This window comes from Leuciscus leuciscus, assembly GCF_965113295.1.
Source record: "Leuciscus leuciscus genome assembly, chromosome: 15".
Lineage (NCBI taxonomy): Eukaryota > Metazoa > Chordata > Actinopteri > Cypriniformes > Leuciscidae > Leuciscus > Leuciscus leuciscus.
The window spans coordinates 37,009,829-37,035,973 of record NC_138739.1 but is presented as its reverse complement, the minus strand read 5'-3'; the positions used below and the strand labels follow the sequence as shown (position 1 = coordinate 37,035,973).

Genomic DNA, 26,145 nt, shown 5'->3' with positions numbered 1-26,145 from the left:
ATCCATCCATCCATTCATCCATTCATTCATTCATTCATCCATCCATCCATCCATCCATTTCTTTTCTTTTTCTTACAAATAAACTGATGCAGAAAGCACAAACATTGACCAGAGGTTAGTGTGACTCTCCAAAAAGAAGTTAGTAGTAATGAATGCTTACTATGTTTGAATAAAATAACAAAAATAATATAAATAAGTGTCTAAATAATATTTGTTTATATTTATTTATTATATTTATTTTTTCAGATAACACATACATTTATTTATTTACATTTACACCTTATTTATACAATCAAGGACAAGCCTTTTGATAAGTATTGCGCTAACATTCTGTGTACAATACATCTGGAAGAAAAAAAACCTTGTGTTCGTTAAAGCATCTCATGGGGACTTTAAATAAAAGTGTGCACAGAAGTACATCATCACAGATCAATTCCCTGAGACTGTCCTTCATGTTCCTGCTGTCTCTTTAGCTCTTCCTGTCCATTCATCTCTCCATACTGTTTTACCTCCACTGTCCTTCATCTGTCCTTCTCTGACACTCGGTGGAAATAGATTGATCTCTTTGTTCTGCTTTATCATCACATGTGTCCAAAGTAACAGCTTTTACAGAGTCATTATCCTCCTTTTTTTTCTGAATTCTGATGAGACGCTATAATTCGATACCGGGACATGCCACCCAAATTTGTAATTGAAGCTAACGACAAAAACGATTCTCAAACTTTTTCAGGTGGTGGAAAAGTGAAAATATATATATATATATGGTGGAAGACCTAACACCCAAATACATTATAGGTCAAAATACCATTACAACCTTAAAATGTTACCCAGGGCCAGAGCGTGTCTATATTATAACACTGATAATAATAAGAAATGTTTCTTGATCATCAAATCATCATATTAGAATGATGTCTAAAGGATCATGTGACACTAAAGACACTGACAATTCAGCTTTGATCACAAAAAAAAGTACATTATTATATCACAAACAATTATTTTAAATAATAATAATATGTATAGTAAAATGCTGTTTTTTACTGTATTCTTAAACAAATAAATGCATTGGTGAGGATAAGAATATTACTGACCCCAAACCTTTGAAAGACAGTGTAATTCATTGTTGTGAGCTGATTAAAGAATGCTTTTTATAAATAATAATTATATATCATTACTAATAATTTGTTAATTGGCTCGTTTAATAAACACAACGCACAAAAGAGAATTAAAATAATAGAAATGTGTAAATAATGTTTCATATTTATTTAATATTTAAACATATATTTGTGCAAACTATTATGATATTATATATTTTAACAAATTCATAATATTACTTTAAATTATATTAAAATATTATTTAAACTGTATTTTCCTGTTTATTCATAACAAAGCTTAGCTTAATAATATAATAATAATCATACATTTTATTGTATTTAGAGGTACTGTATATGTGTCCTAATCATACAGTGTTACTTACATGGACAAAACGATTACTGTAAAGGAATTATTTGTATGAAATTTAATCAAATTGTGACAGCCCTACATTTTGTCACAAAAATGTGCACAACATTTTTTATTTGGTCACTGTCTAAACAGGCTTTACATTGTAAGACACTGTATATCACTGGATGGATGGATGGATGGATGGATGGATGGATGGATGGATGGATGGATGGATGGATGGATGGATGGATGGATGGATGGATGGATGGATGGATGGATGGATGGATGGATGGATGGATGGATGGATGGATGGATGGATGGATGGATGGATGGATGGATGGATGGATGGATGGATGGATGGATGGATGGATGGATGGATGGATGGATGGATGGATGGATGGATGGATGGATGGATGGATGGATGGATGGATGGATGGATGGATGGATGGATGGATGGATGGATGGATGGATGGATGGATGGATGGATGGATGGATGGATGGATGGATGGATGGATGGATGGATGGATGGATGGATGGATGGATGGATGGATGGATGGATGGATGGATGGATGGATGGATGGATGGATGGATGGATGGATCGATCCTAATAATGTGGCCAATGGGTGTTTATACATAACACTCACAATTTTCTAAGCAATAGTATATTTGTCAGACTATAATGAAAGCTGACTGTAAATAAGTTTACATAGCTTTAACAGTTGAACACGACCCCTGGGATCTGCTCTACCCTTCTGCCTGAACACAATAAAGATGTGTGTGTGTGTGCATGTGCACGTGTGTTGTGGGAAGACTGTGAAGTTCTACACGCGCATAAAGTTGGAAAGTATCAAAAGCTTAAACAAACAGGAGAAGCTGCCGACTGACAGTCCCTGATGTGCAGTTTCCCCAAGTGTTTTCAGAAGTGAGTTCCCACTGGGAGAGGCAGCCCAAAGTTTCTTTCTTCTTCTTTTTTTTTGCTCACTGTTTCCCATTCTCTCTCTTTTTACGCTGCACACGTGCAAGCACACATAGGCTGCTTCTTAACCTGACCTTTCTCGAACTCTCGAAGTTTTCTTCTCAAAAATATGTTCTGAAAATGTTTTGCTGATGTACATATAGGGTTATGAAAGCATACTTTCTGAATGTTCCAAACATCAAGTGTTTAAATGTTTTAAAAGTGTATTTTCTTGGTTATTCGAACGTTAAGGGAACATTCCATTTTAGAACTTTGCAAACATTATGGTAACGTTACTTTTTAATTAAAGGAATAGTGACAGTTAAAAGATTAAAGTAAACATTAAACTAAAATGTGTTTCTATTGACACTTGTATCTCATGTATTTAAATATATTATATATATATATTCTAATTATGCATTTATAATGATGAAGTTGCAATTCAAAACATTTAAAATATTTGAACTTTAAATGTTATATCAAACAACACACTGCAGATAAAATTGTAATAAAGTACTTTACATGTGTTTAAGTGTTAGTCGACACATCAAAATAAGTATACTTCTTTAAAGTATACTTATACTTCTTTTATAGAGTATATGAAGACTTCAGATGCAAAAGCCTCTAAGTGCCATCTGAAATTTTCTTCTAAAATTTGCATTTTTATCAAGCTCATATATTTAGGTTCAGTAATTTCACTTTAATGACAATTAATAGGTAATTTTCATTGCCATTAAAGTGAAATAACTGAACATAAGCATACAAGCTTGATAAAAATGATCATTTTAGAAGAAAATTTCAGATGGCACTTAGACCCCTTTCCACCAAGGCAGTGCTCATGGTGCCGGTTTGGAGCCGGTGCCTACTCGCGAACCAGTTCTTTGTGTTTCCACAGCCAAAGAACCGGTTCTCGGCCAGGAAAATTGGTTCCAAAGCGGCACCAACTATTTGCTGGACTAGAACCGTTCTTTTACCACGTCATGCTTACGTCGGGGGCTGGGGGCGGGGTTATTGTCGAACTTCTTCTTGAACGTAACCTCCGTCTATAGTAATCCAGACGAGCAGCACAAATGTGTTCTAAACGTCTTCTTCTGACCCCAATATAGGATCGCAAAGCCAGGAGAAACATTTTCAGAAAGATGATGTCCGCCATTGTAATTGTCGTGCTTGAAGTTGGCGCAAATGTTTCTGGGAAAGCTAAGACGTATGGCAACGTACACAGTGACGTAACGACGTCGTTCGCTGGGCTCTCTAGTCAGTGGAAAAACAAACAGGTTCTGAGAAGGATCGCAAGTTGAACCAACTTTGAACCAGCACCAGTTCCAAACCAGTTCTTTTTTGGTGGAAAAGGGGTATTAGAGGCTTTGGCATCTGAACTCTTCATATATAGTGCGATACAATTTTCAGTGATAAACTTACCCTTAAAATAACTGTTTTGTTAATAACCCTCTGCCGATCTGACGGTCCGTGGGCGAGGATTCAAAAATTAAAAAAAATTATAATCTGTAGTTTTTACGAAAGCCCTGAGGCTTGTTAAAGTACTTTTCTGACAAATAAACGTGAAATCTCTCAGTCCAGGTAACAGGTAGAACGAGTAAACATTGTTCATTGACACACTGTAACAAGGCCTTTTAATTAATTAATATTATCTGTACAGTTTATAAAAAAAACTGCACATTCAATTCAATTAAGTGCACTTATTTTCCACAAGGGAAGATGATATAAACCTATTTCAATTATGAATCAATTATATCCCACAAAATGCCATACAATAAATGAAGTGTTTGAACCACCAAGAGCTCAATATCTGTAGCAAATATTTAATAGAGAGAAAATGAGAGTAGAAGAGCTTCCGAAAGATGAAATCTCAGCATTTCAGACATGTGACGAAACTCACGAGGACAGTAGGATAGGAGAAAGGGAATAACAGGATTGAGATAAAACATCCGTTTCTCTAACATCCGTCTCTCTCTGTGTCACATTTCCTCCTCCGACCCATTTGTTCTCTATTGAGGGAACAGCTTTGACATAATTCAGTATAAGGACACTTACCCTCTGTTAGCGACGATAGCCTTCTTCAAGTGGACGTAGCCGGCTGGGAAGATTCCCTGCGAAACAAAAGGGAAGAAGATTACATCTCTGCTTCTGCGACTATGAGCTTCCATGGAGAGAGCGAGTGGACGCTCAGCCATGGGCGTCTCTGGGAATGTGACCAAGCAGAATATGATTCAGTGGCCCTGCTGGATGAAGACCATGTCATAATCTTTACTTGATGTGCTTATATTGCTTGAGGCGGAATCAATCTCGGGAAGTTCCTGGTTCCTCGACTAGACGTGTCAAAGCTCAAGTTCCTCCTCCGAAGAAGAGGAGTCGTTCTTCTCAGAGTGCTCATACTTGCCTAATATCAGTGTCAGGAGTGTAGTGGAAGCAGGGACAGTTGAATATGAACTATCATGACTTAAAGAGATCACCCAAAAAAATGTATTTATCAAAAATAATACATTTCCTCATCCTCATGTCATTATAAAACAGCATTACTTTATTCTGCGGAACACAAAAGAAGGGATTCTGAAAATTTCCTCAGTGTTTTGTTTCATTTTGTGTTTTGTTTTGTGTTTTGTGAATTTCGTTTTGTTTTGTGCATTTTGTTTTGTGTGTTTCATTTTGCGTGTTGTTTTGTTTTCTGAGTTTTGTTTTGTGAATTTCTTTTTTGTTATTTCGTTTTGTTGGTTTGATTTTGTTTTGTGAATTTCATTTTGTTTTGAGAGTTTTGTTTTGTGCATTTTGTGGTTTTGTGTGTTGTTTTGACTGTTTCGTTTTGTATGTTGTTTTGTTTGCTTCGTTTTGTTTTGTTTTCTGAGTTCTGTTTTGTGAATTTCTCTTTGTTTTGTGCATTTCGTTGTTTTTGTGCGTTTTGTTTGATTCATTTAGAGCATTTTATTTTGTTTTGTGCAGTTTGCTTTGTTTAGTTTCATTCAGTCTCACTTCGTTTGTCTACACAATCAAATTCAAAGAGTTCAAATGCTGTTTTAAACCTCACTGACTTTCATTATAGGCAAGAAAAACAGGTGAACATTTTTCAAAATATATTCTTTTGTGAGATTTTGTTGCATTACTGTAATCACAAATGTGTAAATGTACTTGTCGTGAAAATAATCTTTTACACTTCTTTTAAGCAAAATGTAGTTGACATTTCTGACTTTTGTTTGCAAATTGTATATCTAGGAAAATCTGAGACATTTAGACATTTAAAATCTGTTCTGAAACTTTTGCGAGATTTAACTAGACTTACAAGATTATCATGGTCTCTTTCTCAGGACAAAATCTGAGAACCAAGACACTTAACAAAAAGTCTTCATTTGCTTTCATTTTAGATTTACACAACATTGAATCTTGACCAGGAAAACACTGTATTCATTCAACTATTCAGTTTATTCAGCTTTATTCAAAAAGTGATCAATCTAAGGAATTCAGGGGGTATAAAAGCATAATTAATCATGTAAGTTGCTTTAGAACAGTGATATGTACGGACCCAAAGGGAAAAAATGATTGCTCAGTGGTTGCTTTTCCTAAGCTCAGGAGACTTAGTTATGATTCTCATATATCTCTCATTTTAATATCAACAGCATTTCAGATGTTTCTCCTAAAATGCCAATAATAACACACATTATGCTCATATTTTTCTCTTTCCCCAGATACACTGGAGCTCTTACGTTTGTCTCCTCTTGTTTGTCAGCAATTAAGAGTAATGTTAACCTAATTTCTGCTTAACTTCACTCTTAATATAGACTTAAACTTTGAATTTAGGGATTGTATACAAAGTTGTTGAGGTCTCTTCTAAACTTTAAAAGAGATAAATGTGAGATCTCCTCTAGCTGAGAAAAATCTGAGCCTATATGTGTGATGTTGTTGAGCTCTTGTCTGAAACTTTAGGAGGAGACAAACATGAGACCATCGGGGTCTTTAGTTTTAGTTGATGTTACAGTAATCTCATTTATGTCTAGGAGAAACATTTGAGATCTCGTTTTTGATGTTTTCCTCCTCTGGGGATGCACAGAACATGCCACACAAACATCTCAGCGGAAGAATCCAGATGGTGGAGTTTCTTGCCACATACAGTTGTCTAATTGTCTTCGCTGTTCCCTTTCAAAGGTCAGGATAATTAGTAATTGAGGACACCAAATGCTCTCGAACAAACCTCCATCTGCTGGAGGAAGGCTTCCATGTGCAAGGATGACAAACCAGCATATGTTAGCATTCACGAGATGGGCGGTCACTCGCTAATCGCCTCTTACAGTCATACATGAAGACCTCCTATTACTTGAGGAGAGCTCTTTTCATGTTGGTCATGTGAATTACATGCATACATTTTCAATTGAAAGCTTAATCATTGACACAATACCCTTTGGTAATTATGTCACCCCAAATTCCTCATAACCGTAATGTGTTCAGACATTATTATTATTTTTTTTTTCTATTTGTATTTTCCAAAAAAGTGGTGGGATTTTGTTGGATTATGGTAATAACAGTTGTGTAAAATGTGCTTGATTGTCATAAAAAATAAAATAAAATAAAAGATGATAAACAAAATTCCCCTTTAGGACAAATGTCAGTTATGTCAATGAAGACATGTTCTTATTTCATCCCTAAAAGCTAATATATATCTTTTTTTTTGGTTTATTTTCAACCCAAATTCTCATTACCGTAATAAATTAGGTGTTTATTTTATTTTTTATAACAATTACAATTTACAACAATCGCTAGTATGATATTTTAGAGCACATTCAAATAAACAGTAAGTTTGGAAACATTACTATTTTTAATGTTTTTGAAAAAAGTCTCTTATGCTCATCAAGCCTGCATGTATTTGATAGAAAATACAGAAAAAAACAGTAATATTTTAAAATATTATTACAATTTAAAATAATGGTTTTCTGTTTTAATATACTTTAAAATACAAGTTATTCCTGTGATTAAAGCTGAATTTTCAGTATTATTACTCCAGTCACATGATCCTTCTGAAATGATTCTAATATGATGATTTATTATAAATGTAGGAAACAGTTGTGCTGCTTAATATCATTTTTTTATAACCTGTGATACTTTTTTAGGATTCTTTAATGAACTAAAAAGTTTTAAAAAGAACAGCATAAATTTCAAATAGAAACATTTTGTAACAATATACACTACCGTTCAAAAGTTTGGGCTCAGTTATTTAATTTTCTTAATTGTTTTGAAAGAAATTAATAATTTTATTCAGCAAGAATGTGCTAAATTGATTTTAAAAAAAAGTGATGGAACACATTTCTGTATTGAATAAATGCTGTTCTTTTTAACTATTTATTTTAGATTTTGTTGCATTATGGTAATGACAGTTGTGTAAAATGTGCTTCATTGTGACATGAATGATAAATAATATAAGTATTACAATAATTCCACAAATGACCATAAATTCATGCCAAAAAATAAAGAAATAATGGAAAATATAACAGCAAAAAAGAAAATGATTTGACCGTGAAAAGTTCGTCACAGGTTTTATGAGATTTACCACAACCAGAGCATGTGAGCGGAGTGGAGCGGGAGCGAGCGGGGAGCGTGAGCGGGCGGATCTTGGACAGAGCGCAGAGCGGCAATTTCAAAAGGACGGAGCGTCGCCCTATTTCCCGCTCCAATTCCGCTCCGCTCACGCCACGCATCAGTCAAAAAATGCGCCATGAAGAATACAAAACATATATAGGCATAGCCTAAGTCGCACTGGATTATAAGTCGCATATTTAGAAATTTAAAAAAAAAAAAAAAAAAAAAAAATGTTACAGATGGGACAGTTCTCCGTTACGGACGTGAGCGCTCTGACAGCGGCACTAAAAGACTGCTTTAAAACTTTCACTGAGACCTCAAACAGAAAGCACAAAGCCTGTCTTTAAATTTAATTTCGTTTTGTATTAATTGTATCTTAATTTTGATCAGTGTTTCATCAACCATTATTGTCTGGATTTAATAAATAAGTAAATATATTAGAAAATAGATAATCACGACACGAAGGCGCCGGCGGGTGAACCTGGAGTTTGTCTCATAAATGAACCGAAACTCAGCGTAGGCCTATAGCCTACTTGCCTGACAGACCTGAGACATAGGCTATATATAAAGCTTGAAATGTCTACTTTTAAACAGAACAATTCAAAACGAAAGAAAACAGACTGCTCTCTTATGTAATCCGTATGTGCATTTCTCTCTGGGGCGTTCAATACTGCGAAGATCGCGAGTCATCTTTCCAGCCGACACAGACATAAAAAAAATGGTTTATTAGTAAACAATTAAAATGTCTCCTGCTATATTTTACATATACATAATCATTCATTTTGCCGGTTCGTTGTGACAGCTTTTAGGTGCGTTATTGGCAGTGCCACCCAGGCCTACATGTTACATGAACGCATCAGCACCGAAAACATGGAGATTTTTTTCTTTTGAGGGCATTTTGTTTGTGTTCAGACTTTCTCAGTTGTCTTTAGGCGAGATGTTAGAGGACGCTGCTAATAAAGTTGCTAGTATATGGCCTACACATATTGGATTCACGTTTATTATTATAGGCTATTTAAAAAAAATACCCCATTTTTTATGCCGTTCGTATCATTTTATTTTGTTGTAGCCTATTTATCCGCCACACCTTGGCCGGTCCGTGAAAATATTGTCTGATATTAAACCGGTCCGTGACGCAAAAAAGGTTGGGGACCGCTACAAGTGATATACATGTAGATTTTTTTCCTTTTTTTGAGCGAGCGGGGGGCGATTTGAGTGGAGCGCGAAGCAAACTGCGTTGAGCGCTGAGCGAAAATGAGCGGAGCGGCCTGATGTAGCTTTGAGCGGGGGAGCGGAGGGGTGAACAGTTCCGTGAGCGATGAGCGGAGATTCTCACCGCTCCACTCCGCTCATATGCTCTGACCACAACGCCCAAAAATCTTATTTTTTAAATTAAACAGGACTAAGAAACTTAACAAAAAGAGTAAGACAAGAAAACGGGTTACCAAAAAGACTTGAAGACGCCTTGCCGGTTTGATTAATAATTCAGGCGTGGCGTGTGGCATTTCCAGACTGCGTGTGAATAACGCGCTGATCCACATCTCAAGCACTGTCATTTTATCCTGCGTTCAGCTTCCATTTTTGAGGCAGATAATGCAGCGGCTCTATATGAGCTGAACTGAGACGAGATGTTATTGTAGGCCCTGCGGCGGCACAGATGTGTGTGTGTGTGTGTGTACACATCAGCTCCATCTGCTGAAACTCATGTTATCAGTATTTGTGTGTGTGTGTGTGTGTGTGTGTGTGTGTGTGTGTGTGTGTGTGTGTGTGTGTGTGTGTGTGTGTGTGTGTGTGTGTGTGTGTGTGTGTGTGTGTGTGTGTGTGTGTGTGTGTGTGTGCCAGAAGCATATATTTTATTTTATTATTTTTATCCTGAGCACCAGAACTGAGTGCTGGAAATAAAGCAGCATGTGTCATGAAGGACAGTGAAAGTGACAGCCGAGTCAGGAAGAAATGCTTTAAAGGGCCAGTGATAAAACAAATACCAAAGTTATATAATATAACGTAACGTAGCGTAACGTAGCGTAGCGTAATGTAGCGTAGCGTAACGTAGCGTAACGTAGCGTAGCGTAGCGTAGCTTAGCGTAACGTAGCGTAACGTAATGTAGCGTAGCGTAATGTAGCGTAGTGTAATGTAGCGTAACGTAACGTAACATAGCGTAGCGTAATGTAGCGTAGCGTAACGTAACAACATAATAATGTAATACAATATAATATAAAAAAAACTATCATGCAACTTGCATATTTTTAAATAAATCAGTAATGTCAGTAATGTTTAGTGTAAAAACGTCTTAATTACGGACTTATTACGGTCTCAAAGTTATATTAAAACCTCTGAGGAATAACTAAAATTATGTCATGTACTGCTAATAGGTTTTTACAGCTAATCCAACATTTCATCCAAAGTCAGATTTTCCAGTTTGATATCTCTGACTTTCAACTATAAATGCCTTTTATGTTTCCCAACACTTGATGACAAAACGGTAAAATCTCCCTTAGCTTTGCAGGTGTTTAAAGGGATACTTCACCGTTTTTTCATATTAAACTATGTTATTCCCTTAACTAAGACGAGTTGATACATACCTCTCTCGTCTCAGTGCGTGCACTAAATCCCTCTGTCTTGCGGCGAAACTTTGTTAGCCCAGTTCATTTAATATGGGCCAAGCAGAGAAGCTACCAAACACCTCCACGTTTTCCCTATTTAAATACAGTTACTCGCGAAGTGTAACTCGACCTAGGACGGTGACACAAAACAAAACGTTGCGCTTTTCTAAGCTGGTAAAATGGATAACTATTTTGTATGGCGGAATACCATAGCAAGTGCTTGTAAGCACTTCGACTTGGCGCAGTAATATCTTCACTAGAGGGAGCGGGGGCCGGTGAGAGGATTTTTCACGAGTGAAGATATTACTGCGCCAAGTCGAAGTGCTTACAAGCACTTGCTATGGTATTCCGCCATACAAAATAGTTATCCATTTTACCAGCTTAGAAAAGCGCAACGTTTTGTTTTGTGTCACCGTCCTAGGTCGAGTTACACTTCGCGAGTAACTGTATTTAAATAGGGAAAACGTGGAGGTGTTTGGTAGCTTCTCTGCTTGGCCCATATTAAATGAACTGGGCTAACAAAGTTTCGCCGCAAGACAGAGGGATTTAGTGCACGCACTGAGACGAGAGAGGTATGTATCAACTCGTCTTAGTTAAGGGAATAACATAGTTTAATATGAAAAAACGGTGAAGTATCCCTTTAAAATCTCACGCCAAAAATCATGCAGAGCAATGCTAGCTTTTGTTCTGCAGGTGTATGATTATAAACAGATTATAAGTTATTGTTTTTCACGCTCCTGCAAACATTTATAAAACAGGTTCATTTAATGAAGGAACATCTGTGCGTTTAAGTTTCAGAGTTTTAAATCCACCCTTAACTGGCGTACTATTGTGCTTTTCCAAGTAGGAAGTTGTAAAATCTGCTTTAGGCCTGTAAGATGAACTTTAAGCCACCCAGCTCTTCTAATGAGACAATAAAGCTTTGAAAAATCATAATCCACATCCATATTAGCATGTGAGCAGTTCTCCTTTAAGAATCTTGACTTGGCAGGGTCAAGCTAATATGAACAACCTAAGTTCGCTAAACCAAAAGCTAGCATGCAAATGGAAAACAGTAAGCCGTGGGAATAAACCTCTGGCACGGATATTACTAACTCCACGTATTGTAAAGAAACTGCTTTACATTAACATTGCGGCCATGTTGAACAGAAGATATCTCTTGATATCTCCTGATAGACGAATGACTCACAGGAACAAAATGAGTCACATTTAATGTAACCATGAAAAAACAAACACACTGCTAGCGTGCAGCGTGCAAGTTTATGAAACGCACTTTGAAGTTTTTCCTCAAATCCTCAATGAAATCATATCTTTCAATGTATTTTATTAAGTGTTTCACGCAATTTTAAATGAAACAACATTTTTGAAGAATGAAATAAAAAAAACAGTAAGACACACAGTGTTGTAGCACAAAGTAGCATGCTAACTAGCTGAACATCTAGCCAAAAGAACATTATTTAAACAACCTTAAGTAAATTTACTTGAGAAGCAAAATTGTGTAAGATAATAACACTTGTTTTCAGACAATATAGCTGTGTTCACGCCATGCCATAATTACGGTTATTTTGAGATGACAATATGTAACGTACAGCGGTCACATGGTACAAGCCGGAGCTTCCCAGTTTACAAGTTGTGAGTTCTACGAGGATGTGAATTACTAACATAATTACAGTAATTACGACATGGCTTGAATGCACACTATATTTTGTGTTGAATATGGGGGAGGGGCAAGCATCTGATTGGACAAAAATCTGTGTAGTGCAGGATGTGTCATCAAATATTGTTGGTTTGTTTCTCAGAGCAGTTTTTAAGTCTAAGTGCTAAAAGTGATTTTTTTTTTTTTATGATTAAATTAGTTTATATGCTAGTGACAAAAAAAAAAAAAAAGAACAAAAAAAAAGGTTGGTTCCCTTGGGAAACAGAAATATACTTTAGCATACTTTTAAAAAGAGTACTTATTTCAGAATTAAAATACTTTAAAACAATACACTTAAGTGAGAACTGAATATAATGTTTTGGACACTTAATTGCATGTTATTTACAATTGAATCAAAATGTGTTATAGTTTAAACTTTATACCAAACACAAAGAGCTCAATTTAAATGTGCTTTTTGACAATAAAATATTTTAAAAGTTATTTATTTAACATTTATTTATATATTTAACTCATATATTTTCTTGTAAATGTAAAAGTAATGTGTTACTTTACTAGTTACTTGAAAAAAATCAATCTGATTATGTAAGTTGCGTTACTTGTAATGAGTTTCCCCAAAAAATGTATTATCGTTGTCATTTTACTAAATTGTGGCCACAGTTTAATCAAAACATATACTTAAGTTTTATAATTACTTCTATTGGCTGATATACACATAAAGTATACTGCCAAACAAGCATTTATAAACTAAAATACACTTTATTACTGTATTGAAGTTGCAATTTAGTATACTTAAAATATTTTAAAAGTAAAACTTTAAATTTGACATTATTACCAAGTGCATTTGCGTTACTTATTTATATATGTAACTCAGACATTTTCTTGTAAATTTAAAAGTAATGTGTTACTTGTTACTTGAAAAAATTAATCTGATTATGTAACTTGCGTTACTTGTAGTGCATTTCCCCCCAAAATTAATAATCGTTGTCATTTTACTAAATTGTGGCCACAGTTTAATCAAAACATATACTTACGTTTTTTCAAAGATTTTCTCAAAATGGCCAAACTGTGTAGCCTAAGAATATAACTGACGGATCTCAGCTCAGTGCGATGGTCTTACATACAAGTTTTCTGATATAAATGCTCTGCTAGACATAACATCCACCTTTTAAACTTTCACTCTGTGTATTCCAGTGCATTTGTATCCATGGCAGGTAGTGCATGTGAGTTTATAGGCGTATGGGTAGGTCTGCTGACCTGTAACTAACAGCTCTGCTCTCAGTTAGAGGGCCAAACAAAGATGAGTGTGCTTCCCTTCCCTCGCTCTCAGCAGCCTAATGCTCGTTTAGCAGAAAAGGTCAACGCCGAGACAAATAACAACAGCAATCCCGCTGCAAGCAGATAAAGAGCGAAGAAAGATAGCGAGCAGCTTCCGCGTGTCAGAATCACTCCTGACGGTAATTGTTCTCTTGATAACACTAATATTTCTTTGCTTAAAGAAATAAAAATTGAGTATTTACTTTCCTAATAAATGTTTATCAGTCCAAGTTATTCCCAAAGAAAAAAAAAAATGCTTGTTTTTCATCAAAATGCAATAACTTTCTCAGACTCATAAATAACTTTCCAGCTGAAAACAATATTAAGTATGAATATCATAACCCTCTATTCCCCATTCAATAAAATGAAGTCCTGCCCTACATTATTTCCAACTGAACGTTTTGTTTCTCTCAGAAAATATGTCTTATTTTGTAAGTTAATGCAATTTTCATCTCATGTTTTGTTTTGCCAGCTCAAAGCGAGGAATATTCCACGTATATGTGTCTCAACATTTAGTTTCGGAGTGAAAACTGAGTCTAACAAACATGTCAGAGCCAATTTACTCACTTTTTGGCATATGACGAGTATTCATTTTAGGGAGCAAATGAGTTTAATGAGCTGGATTAAGCTCCTCTCTAACTTGATAAACATATACAGTGATGAAGGTGATCGTGCAGTTCTTTGTAGGCCAGACAGCTTCAAGGTTTCCAGTTTTAGCAGGCGTGTAAATAATTAAAAGCTTCTGAAAGCCGATTTTCCCACTGCGCACTGCTCTTGACAGTCATTAATACTGACTTCTGAATGACAGCGGAGTAAAACTGGCATCAAATTACTTCCTAAAATGCATTATATTTATTTAAAAAAGGATAATATTCCTCTTACTGTAGTTTTGATTTAAGTATTGCACATTTTAAAAGGTTTTTTAAACAAAATACTGCAGCATTACAGAGCCTCGCACATGACATGTGGGGAAAATATATGTTTATCATTGCCACAAATTAATAATTTGTTTTTACAACTTACTTATACGTAGTTTAAATTGTGCGCATGACATAATTCCAGTGATGGGAAAAAGTTAAATTTAAAAGTAATGCATTACAATATTGTGTTACTCCCTAAAAAAGTAACTAAATGCGTTACTTAGTTACTTTTCAGTCCCTCCAGGATTTCACGATATTTTTGTGTGATTTTTGCGATCAAAATGACTGATTTTGTGGTGGTAATTTCCAGAAATTTGTGAAAAAATCTGCGATTTTTATATTTTATAATTAGGACATCACATTTACCATAATAGTATTATGTCAGATGCACAATAGTCATACATGACACAAATCACAAACAAAATGCATAAAGCTTGTTTATTTTGGTCTAATCAAATTCTCATCAAATTAACTTTTAAAACAACCTATGGGCAATTTTTCTACCTGATTTAAGTAAATATTAACAGCAGGTGTAGTAATTTATACTGTAGAACTGTGTGTAAATCCTGAGTTGAGGGGTCCTGAGCTGCAGGCAACCAGTTACTTATAGTGCGGCATTTTGCATGGCGTATACGCAATACAAAGTGACCGTTCGAAAGGGAACTACTCGGTTACTATCGTAACCTCAGTTCCCTGAGAGTAGGGAACGAGTATTGCGTAGCCGGCTGCACTATAGAACCTGGCAAGATGTCGCTTCAGTCGTTAAACCTGCTAAAATGGCGTTTTTCGGGGACTAAAATAGGCTAAGGCCGTGCCCCCTTGGCGGGCTCTGACGTGAAGTCATGTGTAATAGAGGCGCCCGTGCCATTGGATGTGCAGTTGCCGCAGCACAGCCAATGAGTGAGCCAGACACTCACTGTGCTAGCTGTGCAGCTGCAAAATGCGTTTTACATTATAGGCTTCAGTAAATCGAGCAAAAGGAGTTTCCCCTTTTCCCGCAACATCTGTATCCATGTAAAAATGCATTGAAACTTTAATTAAACTAGAGATATTTCAATTGGGTGATTATACTTTAATGTTTTGTGAGGTCTTTTTCATTTTTGTGATTATTTTGCGGTTAAATTAGGAATTATGCAGGATCGCAAAAAAATTCGACATTTTGTTGATTTTGCGTTGTATTCAGCGATCGCGGAGTCGCGAAAAACTGGAGGGACTGACTTTTTATAGAGAGTAATGTGTTTTGCACTACTTTTTTCCTCAACTGGGCTGGGCTTGCTTGTTTGTTTTTTAATAAGAAAAAACACAAAAGTTCTATCTTTGGCAAATGTAAAGTCCTTTCAGGCTGAAGAAAATGCACATTCACGCCTGTACAGTAGAGGGCGCTGCTCAAACAAACCTTTCAGCTGTGCTGCCGTTCTGGATTACAGAAGAAGAGGATGTTTATCTAGTCATTTTTGCTTAATCATATGGCTGAATTGGATCATTGAAGGTCAGCAACAAAGACACAGGTTAATAAAGTAAGATTCAATCCATAAAGTATATTTGTGTAATTTAACATATTTATTGCATGTTTAAATCTTATTTTGAGTTTGCATTTAACTTTTTTTATTTTATTTTGAGGAATACGGAATCTGTGAGATGAGTAAATGCATGATTATATACATTACAGTAACCAGCATGTCCACACAGCACACACAATGCATAGACATACACAAATCCTGTAGTAGATCTAGGCAGGTGGAGCTGGGGAGGTGGAGGAGTTCAGAGAAAGTCTGATAACGTGCAGCAGATAACTTACAGAAAAACACTGAACCATACTATTTAATTGTATAGTAAGCAATCTCATTGGCTGCAGGATCAGCAGAGGCAAATTACCATGTAGTAATAATGCAATTGTTTGCAGATCACATGTAAAGGACCAGCGCCCTCTAGAGTTTCATGACTGAACTAGATATAATAACTCCCTCAGGAGTGACTTTGAGCTTTGTAACTTTGCAGACATTTTCATGCTCAAACAGCAACATTACACACTATAGAATGTTGCATAAAAGTATATTAATATTAAAAATGATATAATTAATTTCTAAATTCTCAGAAGCTTTCAACATTGATAATAATTAGAAATGTTTCTTGAAATCATCATCAAATCATCATATTACAATGATTTCTGAAGGATCATGTGACTGAAGACTGGACTAAAGATGCTGAAAATTCAGCTTTGATCACAGGAATAAATTATATTTTAAAATATATTAAAATAGAAAACAGTTATTTTAAATCGCAATAATATTAAAATTTTTTACTGTATTTTTGATCAAATAAATGCAGCTTTGGTGAGCATAAGAGGCTTCTTTTATCAAGAATCGGTTATCCATATGTATGCCTGAACTACTGATCTATGTTTGTTAGCAAAACACGAGAGAGAAACTGAAGGAACTAAAAATAGCATAACAGCCAAAAACAGCTACAGGAAATCAAGATTTGCCGGCTGACCCCTAGAGAGGCTTTTATAGAGGCGATGACAAGGCAGAGACACCAATACGTCAGGTTTAAATTCATCAGAGTAACAAAGCTATCTTTCCCTGCCCTCATTCATCTTGATAAAAAGGCAGGTTTTGTGTGAAGGGCCGTCTATAGACCCTCTCTGTTGACCTCTCTCCCTCCCTGTGCGCCGCAGGTTGCTTTTCCCTCTGCCATGAGGAGTAATGATCTGTTCTAATCGGCAGGAATTTCTCTCCGGAGACCCGGCCGACAGTGGCCTGGATTCTGGAATAGCAGCTCTCCTTCTGTGGAGAAGAACGTCCCAGATTTCAGCGCGGAAAAGTCTAAAAACCTGCGGTGTCAGTGGTGTAGACTCAATATTTTTTCCCCTGTTTTTCTCACATAATCGGTTCTAAATCGGTTCTAAATCGTTAAAAAAAGTTTGATTCGGAGTAAAGAATTTGACAATGGACCACATGGAGAAATGATGTCTTAGAATCAACACCAATGGAATAAAATAAACTATATGTGATTTATAATATCATAAGTATAAGAAAACAACATTTTAAGTTTATAACAAAATATTTACTTACACTACCGTTCGAAAGTTTGGGGTTAGTACATGTTTTGTTTTTAGAAATCAATACTTTTATTCAGCAAAGGTCTATTAAATCGATCAAAACTGACAGTAAAGACATTTATAATGTTACAAAATAATGTGATATTATATATATATATATATATATATATATATACAGTACAGGCCAAAAGTTTTTGAAAGAAGTTTCTTCTGCTCATCAAGCCTGCATTTATTTGATCAAAAATACAGAAAAAATATATTATTACAATTTAAAATAATTGGTTTTCAATTTATTATACTTTAAATTATCATTTATTTCTGTGATGCAAAGCTGAATTGTCAGGATCATTACTCCAGTCTATCACATGATCCTTTAGAAATCTAATATGATGATTCATTATCAAAGTTGGAAACAGTTCTGCTGCTTAATATATTTGATGAATAAAAGGTTAAAAAGAACTGCATTTATTCAAAATAAAAAATTCTAACAATATAAATCTTCTTTACTATCACTTTTTATCAATTTAACACATCCTTGCTGAATAAAAGTATTGATTTATTTCAAAAAAAGAAAGAAAAAAAATTCCTGACCCCAAATTACTGACCAGTAGTGTATATTGTTGTTACAAAAGATTTATATTTTTAAAACATTTGCTTCTTTTTTATTATTTTTTATTATTCATCAAAGTATCCTAAAAAAGTATCACAGGTTATGAAAAAATATTAAGCAGCAGAACTGTTTCCAACTTTGATAATGAATCATCATATTAGAATGATTTCTAAAGGATCATGTGATAGACTGGAGTAATGATCCTGAAAATTCAGCTTTGCATCACAGAAATAAATGATAATTTAAAGCAATTATTTTAAATTGTAATAATATATCACAATATAAAAAAAAAAATCTGTATTTTTGATCAAATAAATGCAGGCTTGATGAGCAGAAGAAACTTCTTTCAAAAACATAAAAATAGTAATGTTTCCAAACTTTTGGCCTGTACTGTATATATATATATATATATATATATATATATATATATATATATATATATATATAAATAAGTAAATAAATAATGTGAGCATAAGAGACTTTATCCAGAAACTTAGCGCCCTCAAACTTTTGAATGGTAGTGTATATACAAATATAGAAGTTTGTGGGCAAATGTCTTCACTTTCATTTGGACTGCCATTATTTCATAAAATACTCTAAAATTCTAAAGTTTGTCCAAGTAATTCAATAACTCCAAAAGAGTAGAAATAATGTATAAACACTTCCCACACTCTATCTTTTGTTACAGAGTTTGCACAATAGAGAATATGAAATTGACATAATTGCAACATGTGAGTGAAAATCTTGGACAAAGTGTTCAGGAAAAGCTTTCATTATATCGCAAGTGTGTTTTGTCTATTTGTCAGTACTTGTAGTGAAGAGCAGCTGCACAGGCATTCAGAAATCTGCACACGCATGTCAATCAAATATTGTTTGGCTCATTGTGTTGTCTGTGCTAATCTTGCAGGCTGTTTGTTTTTCCTGTCTTTAAGGCGGTTATATATGTCATGTCTTCTCTTTTTAACAGATGATGTGAGGTCGGGCAACACTCCAGCAGAATGAATGTTAGAAGTCAAGCCAATTAGATAGAAATGCCAAGGTCATGGGTTTAGTTCCCAGGAAATGCATCAACTAATAAAATGTACACTTACAACGCAATTTAAGTCACTTTGGTTGGCAAATATATACAGCAAATGTAATTGTAATGCAATTAAACTATATTTTGGTATTACATTTTTGCAACAGAACTAGTTTTTGTCATTTTATAAAAACGTTTGTAGACCTAAATGAAAGCAACATATTTTATTTGGCACTCAAACTATAATAAATATTATAACATTATTATAAATATTATAAATGGTTTATCTGTAATTTAAAATAAAATAAAATAATTTTTTACTAAAATTGAACCAACCCCCAAATTATCATTAGCATATTGCAAACAATTTTTTTATAGAAAATAAAATAAGAAACTTAATAACAATTGATTAAAAAAATGCGATAAAATTAAATAAATTAGAATAAAATGAAAAATAGCATACAAATCTTAATGACAATTAAGCACACCCTCAACCCCCAAATTCTCATGAGCAAAATAAAAAAATAAAAAAATAAAATATATAATAACAACAACAATAAAATAAAAAATATAAATATTATAACATTATTAATTATGTTATGTCTGTTATATAAAATAAAACATAACATATATAAAATAAAATAAAAATCTTAATTAAGCACACCATTAACCCCCCAAATTCATATTAGCATAATGCAGAAAATACTGTAATGCAGTAACAAAAATCATCCTGTCAGGAAATGATCAGCATAGATAGCATAGATCAAGTTTGGGAATAAATTAATACTTCATTCAGAAAGGTTGAATTAAATTGATCAAAAGTGACACTTAAGACTAACAATCATATGTCAAGACAACTATTATATAACTACTGTATACAATATATATATATATATATATACACACACACACACACACACACATATATATAAAATAGCCATTACGAAAATGAGAAAACCATTTTATTTGTTATTTGTCAATCTAATCGCAATTATGGTTAGGCAGCGTAAGCTTTTCTAAATGAAGCCGTCGATTCAAGCTGACTTCTGTATAATCTATTCTTTACCACTCAGTATTTCTCTCTGACAAACAAATCCATAAATAATGGCAAACAAATCTGCCTGTGATTGAATGATTTGACTTTCTTCACAAGTTCAATTCTCGCTCTCTTTCTCTGGGCTGAGGTTTCCGTCAGCAGAAAGCGGTTCGAGACACACTCCCGGCGCTGCCCCGTGGGCTCTGGGGTGTCAGTGTGTAGGCAGACGAGAGTGGGTGGAACATTTCTGATGGCAATAATTGATCGAGGGAGCGAGGCAAAGAGATTCAAAATAGTGAAGCCAAACACAAACGATCACTCGCGGCGTGACGCTGCCTCACCACGCAAACGCTCACAGGGCAGAAGAAGAGCTTCAAACACCTGTTGTAAATGACACACTGATTACAAGCAACTCTAATGAGATCACACATTATCGTGAACACCTCTAAAAGTGTCTCACAGGAACGTTCCGGGTTATAGCAGCTTGAGCTTTCCCAACAGCATCTGTGTTGTGCTGTCAGTCACAGTTCAGTTTGTGTGAAGGTTTTGTAAAAGACATACACAGAAATTTGTTCTGTTAACAAAGGCCCTGTTTAAATCTGGTATTAAGATGCATTTGTAGAGGAAGGAGACACATTCCCGTTTACACCTGGTGTTTTAATCCGTCTCTTCTGTCCACTTTCAAGCACTTCTGTCCTGATTTCTTCGAGGGGAGGGTCTAGGGCGGGTAAATGTATGGGCTTTTTCAGATCTATCAATCTAATGGATGAAATAAACTCGTGCAATTTACATATGAACACGAGCGGAGACGACGGAAAAACATGAAAAACAAGACCAGCCGAACAATGTGTGTGTGTGTGTTAGAAATAGGGAATGGTGAGAGAACATTGTGCTAGGTACATTTTTCACCTTCAAACCAAACTTGGGTCTTCAGTCGACAAAGTTTAAATCCCGTCTGTCTAGTGCACGTCCCATTAGCGTTACCACCCGTTCCGGTTTTCCAGGGATTGTTCTCTTTTTTGAGCGACAGTCCCGGAAAATGTATATTCTTTCCCGGGACACGAATTGTCCCGTTGTTTTGTGAAAATGTGAAAATAAAGTCGAATTTCCTGGTTTCAAATTAAACCGTTTCCTTCTACTGTTACTGTGTTTTCTTCATGGTTGTGTACATCCAATCCTGGGTCTGTAAACGGGTAAAACAGTGGATTGGCCAATGCCAGGCGTTTACTTTTATTTGATTGGAAGCTCAACTTGTCGCCTATCGCCTAGCAACTGCCTGTCGGTCGCATGCATCCACACACATCCAGGATGAAACAGTGTGAGTTCAGTTCCTCGCTAGCTTTCTATTTACTCAGTTTTGTGAAATGGGGGGAGAGACGGAGGAGGAGGATAACACAACAAAATCGGATGAGCCACCAGTGTCAAAGAAAAAACGATTTACAACGCCTAATTCGCCCCGCAGGACCTCCAGACGCGCGCAAACGCGTCTTTGCATTGACTTAACATTGAAATCACTCGCACCAGACGCTCTATTCGCGTTTGGTGTGAACGCACCATTCCAACTCAGACTGGGCGAAAAGAGAAAACTTTTCTGAATGGGTAAGGAGACCCCCCCCCCCCTTATGTGACTGTTTGAACAAATTCGACCACATGAGTGTTTACTCTACGAAAGCAATCCGGTCGAATGTGTTTTCGACTACCTCTGGAAGTGGTCGAAAGTGGACAAGCTCAAGACGTTTTAGTCCCTGTTTACACCTGTATTTAGCGTCGTCCACTTGTGATCCGATCGACCAAAACGCATCTTAATACCAGGTGTAAAAAGGGCCGAAGTATTGAAATTTGCAAATGTGTTTGCACTGAATGAGGCAGTTTACGTTGGAATGGTAAAACATAATTTTCTAACTGAATGTGCAACAAATGTGTTGACGATTTACGTCAAAAAAATAAAATAAATTGTTTTTACCAACAGAAATTTGCTATATAACAAAAATGTAAAAGTTACACTACAATTGCTTTATGAATTGTTTCATTTACGTACGCATGGTTTAATGAACATTTTAGAAATGTATTCTGTAAAGAAATGCGAGGACACTAAACATTGAAAATTCACGCAAGTTACACGTTACACAAAAATTCATTCTACACTTTTACGAACATTTTACAAAGAAATTTTGTCAATTTTGTTCTTCTTTAAACAAATTCTCAGTGTAACAAATTACAGTAACACTTTATTTTACAGTGTCCTTTTTAAATATGTTACCATAGTAAAAACAGTAAATTATGCATAATTATATGTAACTAACCCTCAACCAAATCCTAAATCTAATCTGAACCCTAACCTTATAGTAAGTACATGTTGTTAATTAACATTACTCAGTAATTAAATATATGTAATTTTATTGTAACAATAACATAAATTAAATTAACCCTAATAACTACAAATAGTTGCATAATTACATGCAACTAACCCTAAACCGAATCTTAACCCTAACCATATTTATTAAGTACATGTAGTTAATTATTACTCAGAACTTAAATGTATAATTACACTGTAACACGGACACATTAAAATAATGGTTTTATTCATGATTTACACCGAATTTTCTTCTGGAAACAAACGTGCGGATACTATATGATACAACAATTTACGTAATAATGGTTGTATGAACATTTTACACACAAATTTGTTCTTTTTTGCCTTTATTTATAGAGTATCTGCGGTGCACAATGAGTTTATGTAAGAATATTTGTACAACCTTTGCAATTGATTAAAAATGAATTCTGTAAACAAATTGATTAGGGATGTATGATGCAACAATTTACGTAAGAAACAAGATTTAATTTACACAGCGAGTCATTCTACTTTGCCAACTATGAGTAAAGTGATTTTCACAGCTCCTGTTTGAAATGGTAGAAATCCCATTCTTGAAAGCAGGAATTCTGAGCAGTTTGGGTGGCAAGCTTTTCCTCGCAGCTCCAGGTAATGGCATGAGTTTCCCACCTCATTCACACTGTGAGCACAACCCTGTGGTTCTCACAGCGCAGGCTTGGCACAGGAATAAAGGAACAGGTGCCAGCTCAGTGTCACCTCCACAGAAGATTAGCAAGGATTGGCCGTGGACCGCGCTGCTCAGGACTCTGCTTGCAGTGGGCATCACGGGCACCTCCGGCGGGCACTTTGAGGTCTTGCGACATGGTATGCACACATACAGTGAACACAAAGGCAGCCCTATGGATTCTCACCTCGAGTAAAGTGTCAACTGGCATGCAGCGTGGCACACCTGCGCCTAACGGATGGCCAAAGTGAGATATATGCAACGATGTCTGAGTTTGCTCATTGCTGTGCGTGCGTGCGTCTTCTGCCCGTCTCCTATGTGTCTGTTTGAGTTATAGTGTAAGTAAAAGTTTGTATTTTGACTCCTCTTCTTCTTCTTCTGCCTGCACCACACCGTGACATGAGTAGCGATTTTTTTTGCAAAACATATTCTAATGTAAAGATATATATGAAGAGCTCTTTTCCAAAACGCGATAAATGCTATTTAAAAAAAAATGAGTTTGTCATGTCATTTTGCTGTGTACTGAACCTATTCACTGCTCCATCAACGGTTCATGCCAAATCGCTATATTTCCTTGTTTAAAATGTACTGCATGATGCAGTTCCTTTCCAAACCGCGATAAGCGCCAAACCTATTTTTAGCCTAAACGCGATACATCCTCTGGACTAATCAGAATTCTCTCTCTATCTCACCCTCAAATCACTCGCGCCAGATGCTCAATTCCGTATTTATTTATTTTTTATTTAAAGACAAACCATACATTTTTGGAAAAGATTTATGGATTTATAGCGTTTTGGAAAAAAATGGATGGATTTATAGCGTAAAAAAAAAAAAAAAAAAAAAACTTTGAATTTATTATGAACAATATTACATTGTTCAACATGTTCAGACTGAGCCAAAAAAAACTAAACATTTTAACAGGATAAATTGAATATACACAAAATGTGTGGGTCTAGGTAAAAAAATATATTTTCCTGAAAACTATTTAAATGGATTTCTAGCGTTTTGGAAAAGAGCTCCTCATATATATATTCAGATTCATAAATATATTCAAATATATTTAATAAATCTATAGTCTTACTTAAATATTCACATTTAGGAATGTATATTCAGATCTATGAATAAATACTGTATTAATAATTGTTTAACCAATATCAAATGTCAAATCACTATTGTACACTGTAAAAAAATATTTTTTCGAAGTTCTTTTACAAGAAAATGATATTTTAGTTTTTTATACATATATATTTTTTTAAATAAATAATAAAAAAACTTCATGTTCAACTCAAACTTGCAATTTCTTCGTAATTGCAAGTGAACTTAATTTGCAATTTCAGAGTGAAATAAAATGAAAAAAAAAAAGTACAAAATATCATGCTTTTGTTTTTTAAAGTCCCCTGCAGTCAATATTTGTATCCCTTTAAAATCATCTTTGATAATCAAAATGACATAAAAAATAAAAAAAATCCTGAAAAAAAAAAATTTGATTCATGCCTTAAATTTTTTTGAATGTAACTCCTACACCCTTGCTTTATTTAGTATATGTGGACTCATGAATATGCAAATTATACTCCGCCTCCACTCAATCACACCAGCTCAGAACACCTGTTCCACTCGGTCAACTGTAGTAAACGCTACACAATGGAAAGTGTAAAATATAGGTAAAATTCAGCTATATATGTCTGAACCTGATTCAGAAGAAGAAGAGGAAGAGTGAATAATACAGGGTCGTCTACAAGTCGATGTATCAGAATGGTAATGCATTTTATGTATCGCTCTCTACAACATTGGACACATAACGGTAATTGATATGATTAGACCTTGGCTTGACTACTTTATCAAACAGCTAATAATGTGTTGCTAATGTAACGCAAACCATGTTCCTATTGAAAATCAGCATCCTTAGAAAGGCTTTGAACATCATGGAAAGTCAGTGGAGAAAAGCGCGTTACAACATGTTTGTGATGGTAGGAAACGGGCGATGTCTTTGGTTCACTGCAGATTTGAAGGGAAAATACTCAGCAATGGTTTTGACTGATGAATTTGCACATGGTTTGTCTTAAAGCACATTAAAAACATGTAAAACAACATTAAAAGCTTGATTTTCACCACAGAGGGACCTTAAATCTTACAAATATCTGCCAGGTGACCATTATATAGAAAACTCATGTACTCAGAGAGAGGTCACATCAAAACAACGCTCCTGTTCATTCGTACATGTGATTTCTAGAATCTTCTGCCTGAAGGTCTTTATCTTTGGTGGTTTGGATGAGGGCTTCTTTATAGCTTAGCCGTAGCTCTGTAAAGGTCACCGTATGCATAAAACTTTGCGGCTGTCCTTTGTAGGGTGAACTTTACTCAAACAAAAGAAAATTGTTGGAAAATGTCAGCTACTGGATATGGATCTGTCAACAAAGTAACATATTTGAATAGTGCTATCCGATAATAAGACTTGAGACTGCTGCTCACTGTATGCTGTATAAATGTATTAAAACGACTGAAGCTTTACTCAATGCTGTTCTGATGTCTTATGTGGTGATTCCCTGTACATTCTAGTGAGGTGTAAGAAATTGTGCCGTAGCATAGATGTGGAAAGAGACTATTTTTAACTGAGAAAAGGCGACAAATAAGCTCAACATGGCGCCTGCAGTAATACCTGCCTGTGCTTTTGTGCCCCTGAAGAAAACAGCTGTGACAGACAAGATCTAAGTCACACAGAGAAACTGCCTTTTGAGAGGAATATTAGTGGCACGTCATGTCCTTGTCTCTACCCGGCTTGTGGGGTCGGGAAAAGCAGAATACGTTTTTTTTTTCTTGTCTGTGAAGTAGATATTAGTCGTTCGCTGCCACTTTCTGAGCAGTTGTTAGTGTTGTCACGGTACCAAAATTTCAGTATT

The 26,145-nt window shown here is 35.2% G+C and overlaps 1 protein-coding gene across 6 annotated transcripts in view; it reads right to left on the bottom strand.

Moving 5' to 3' along the window:
* The window catches only part of dock3 (dedicator of cytokinesis 3), a 204,258-nt gene that overhangs the window by 108,141 nt on the left and 69,972 nt on the right, over positions 1–26,145 (bottom strand). For all 6 annotated transcript variants that reach the window (XM_082137785.1, XM_082137786.1, XM_082137788.1 and 3 more), the window contains exon 4: positions 4,448–4,503. In XM_082137785.1, coding sequence (XP_081993911.1) covers positions 4,448–4,503 — 56 coding nt within the window. The remainder of the gene's footprint in view (positions 1–4,447; positions 4,504–26,145) is intronic.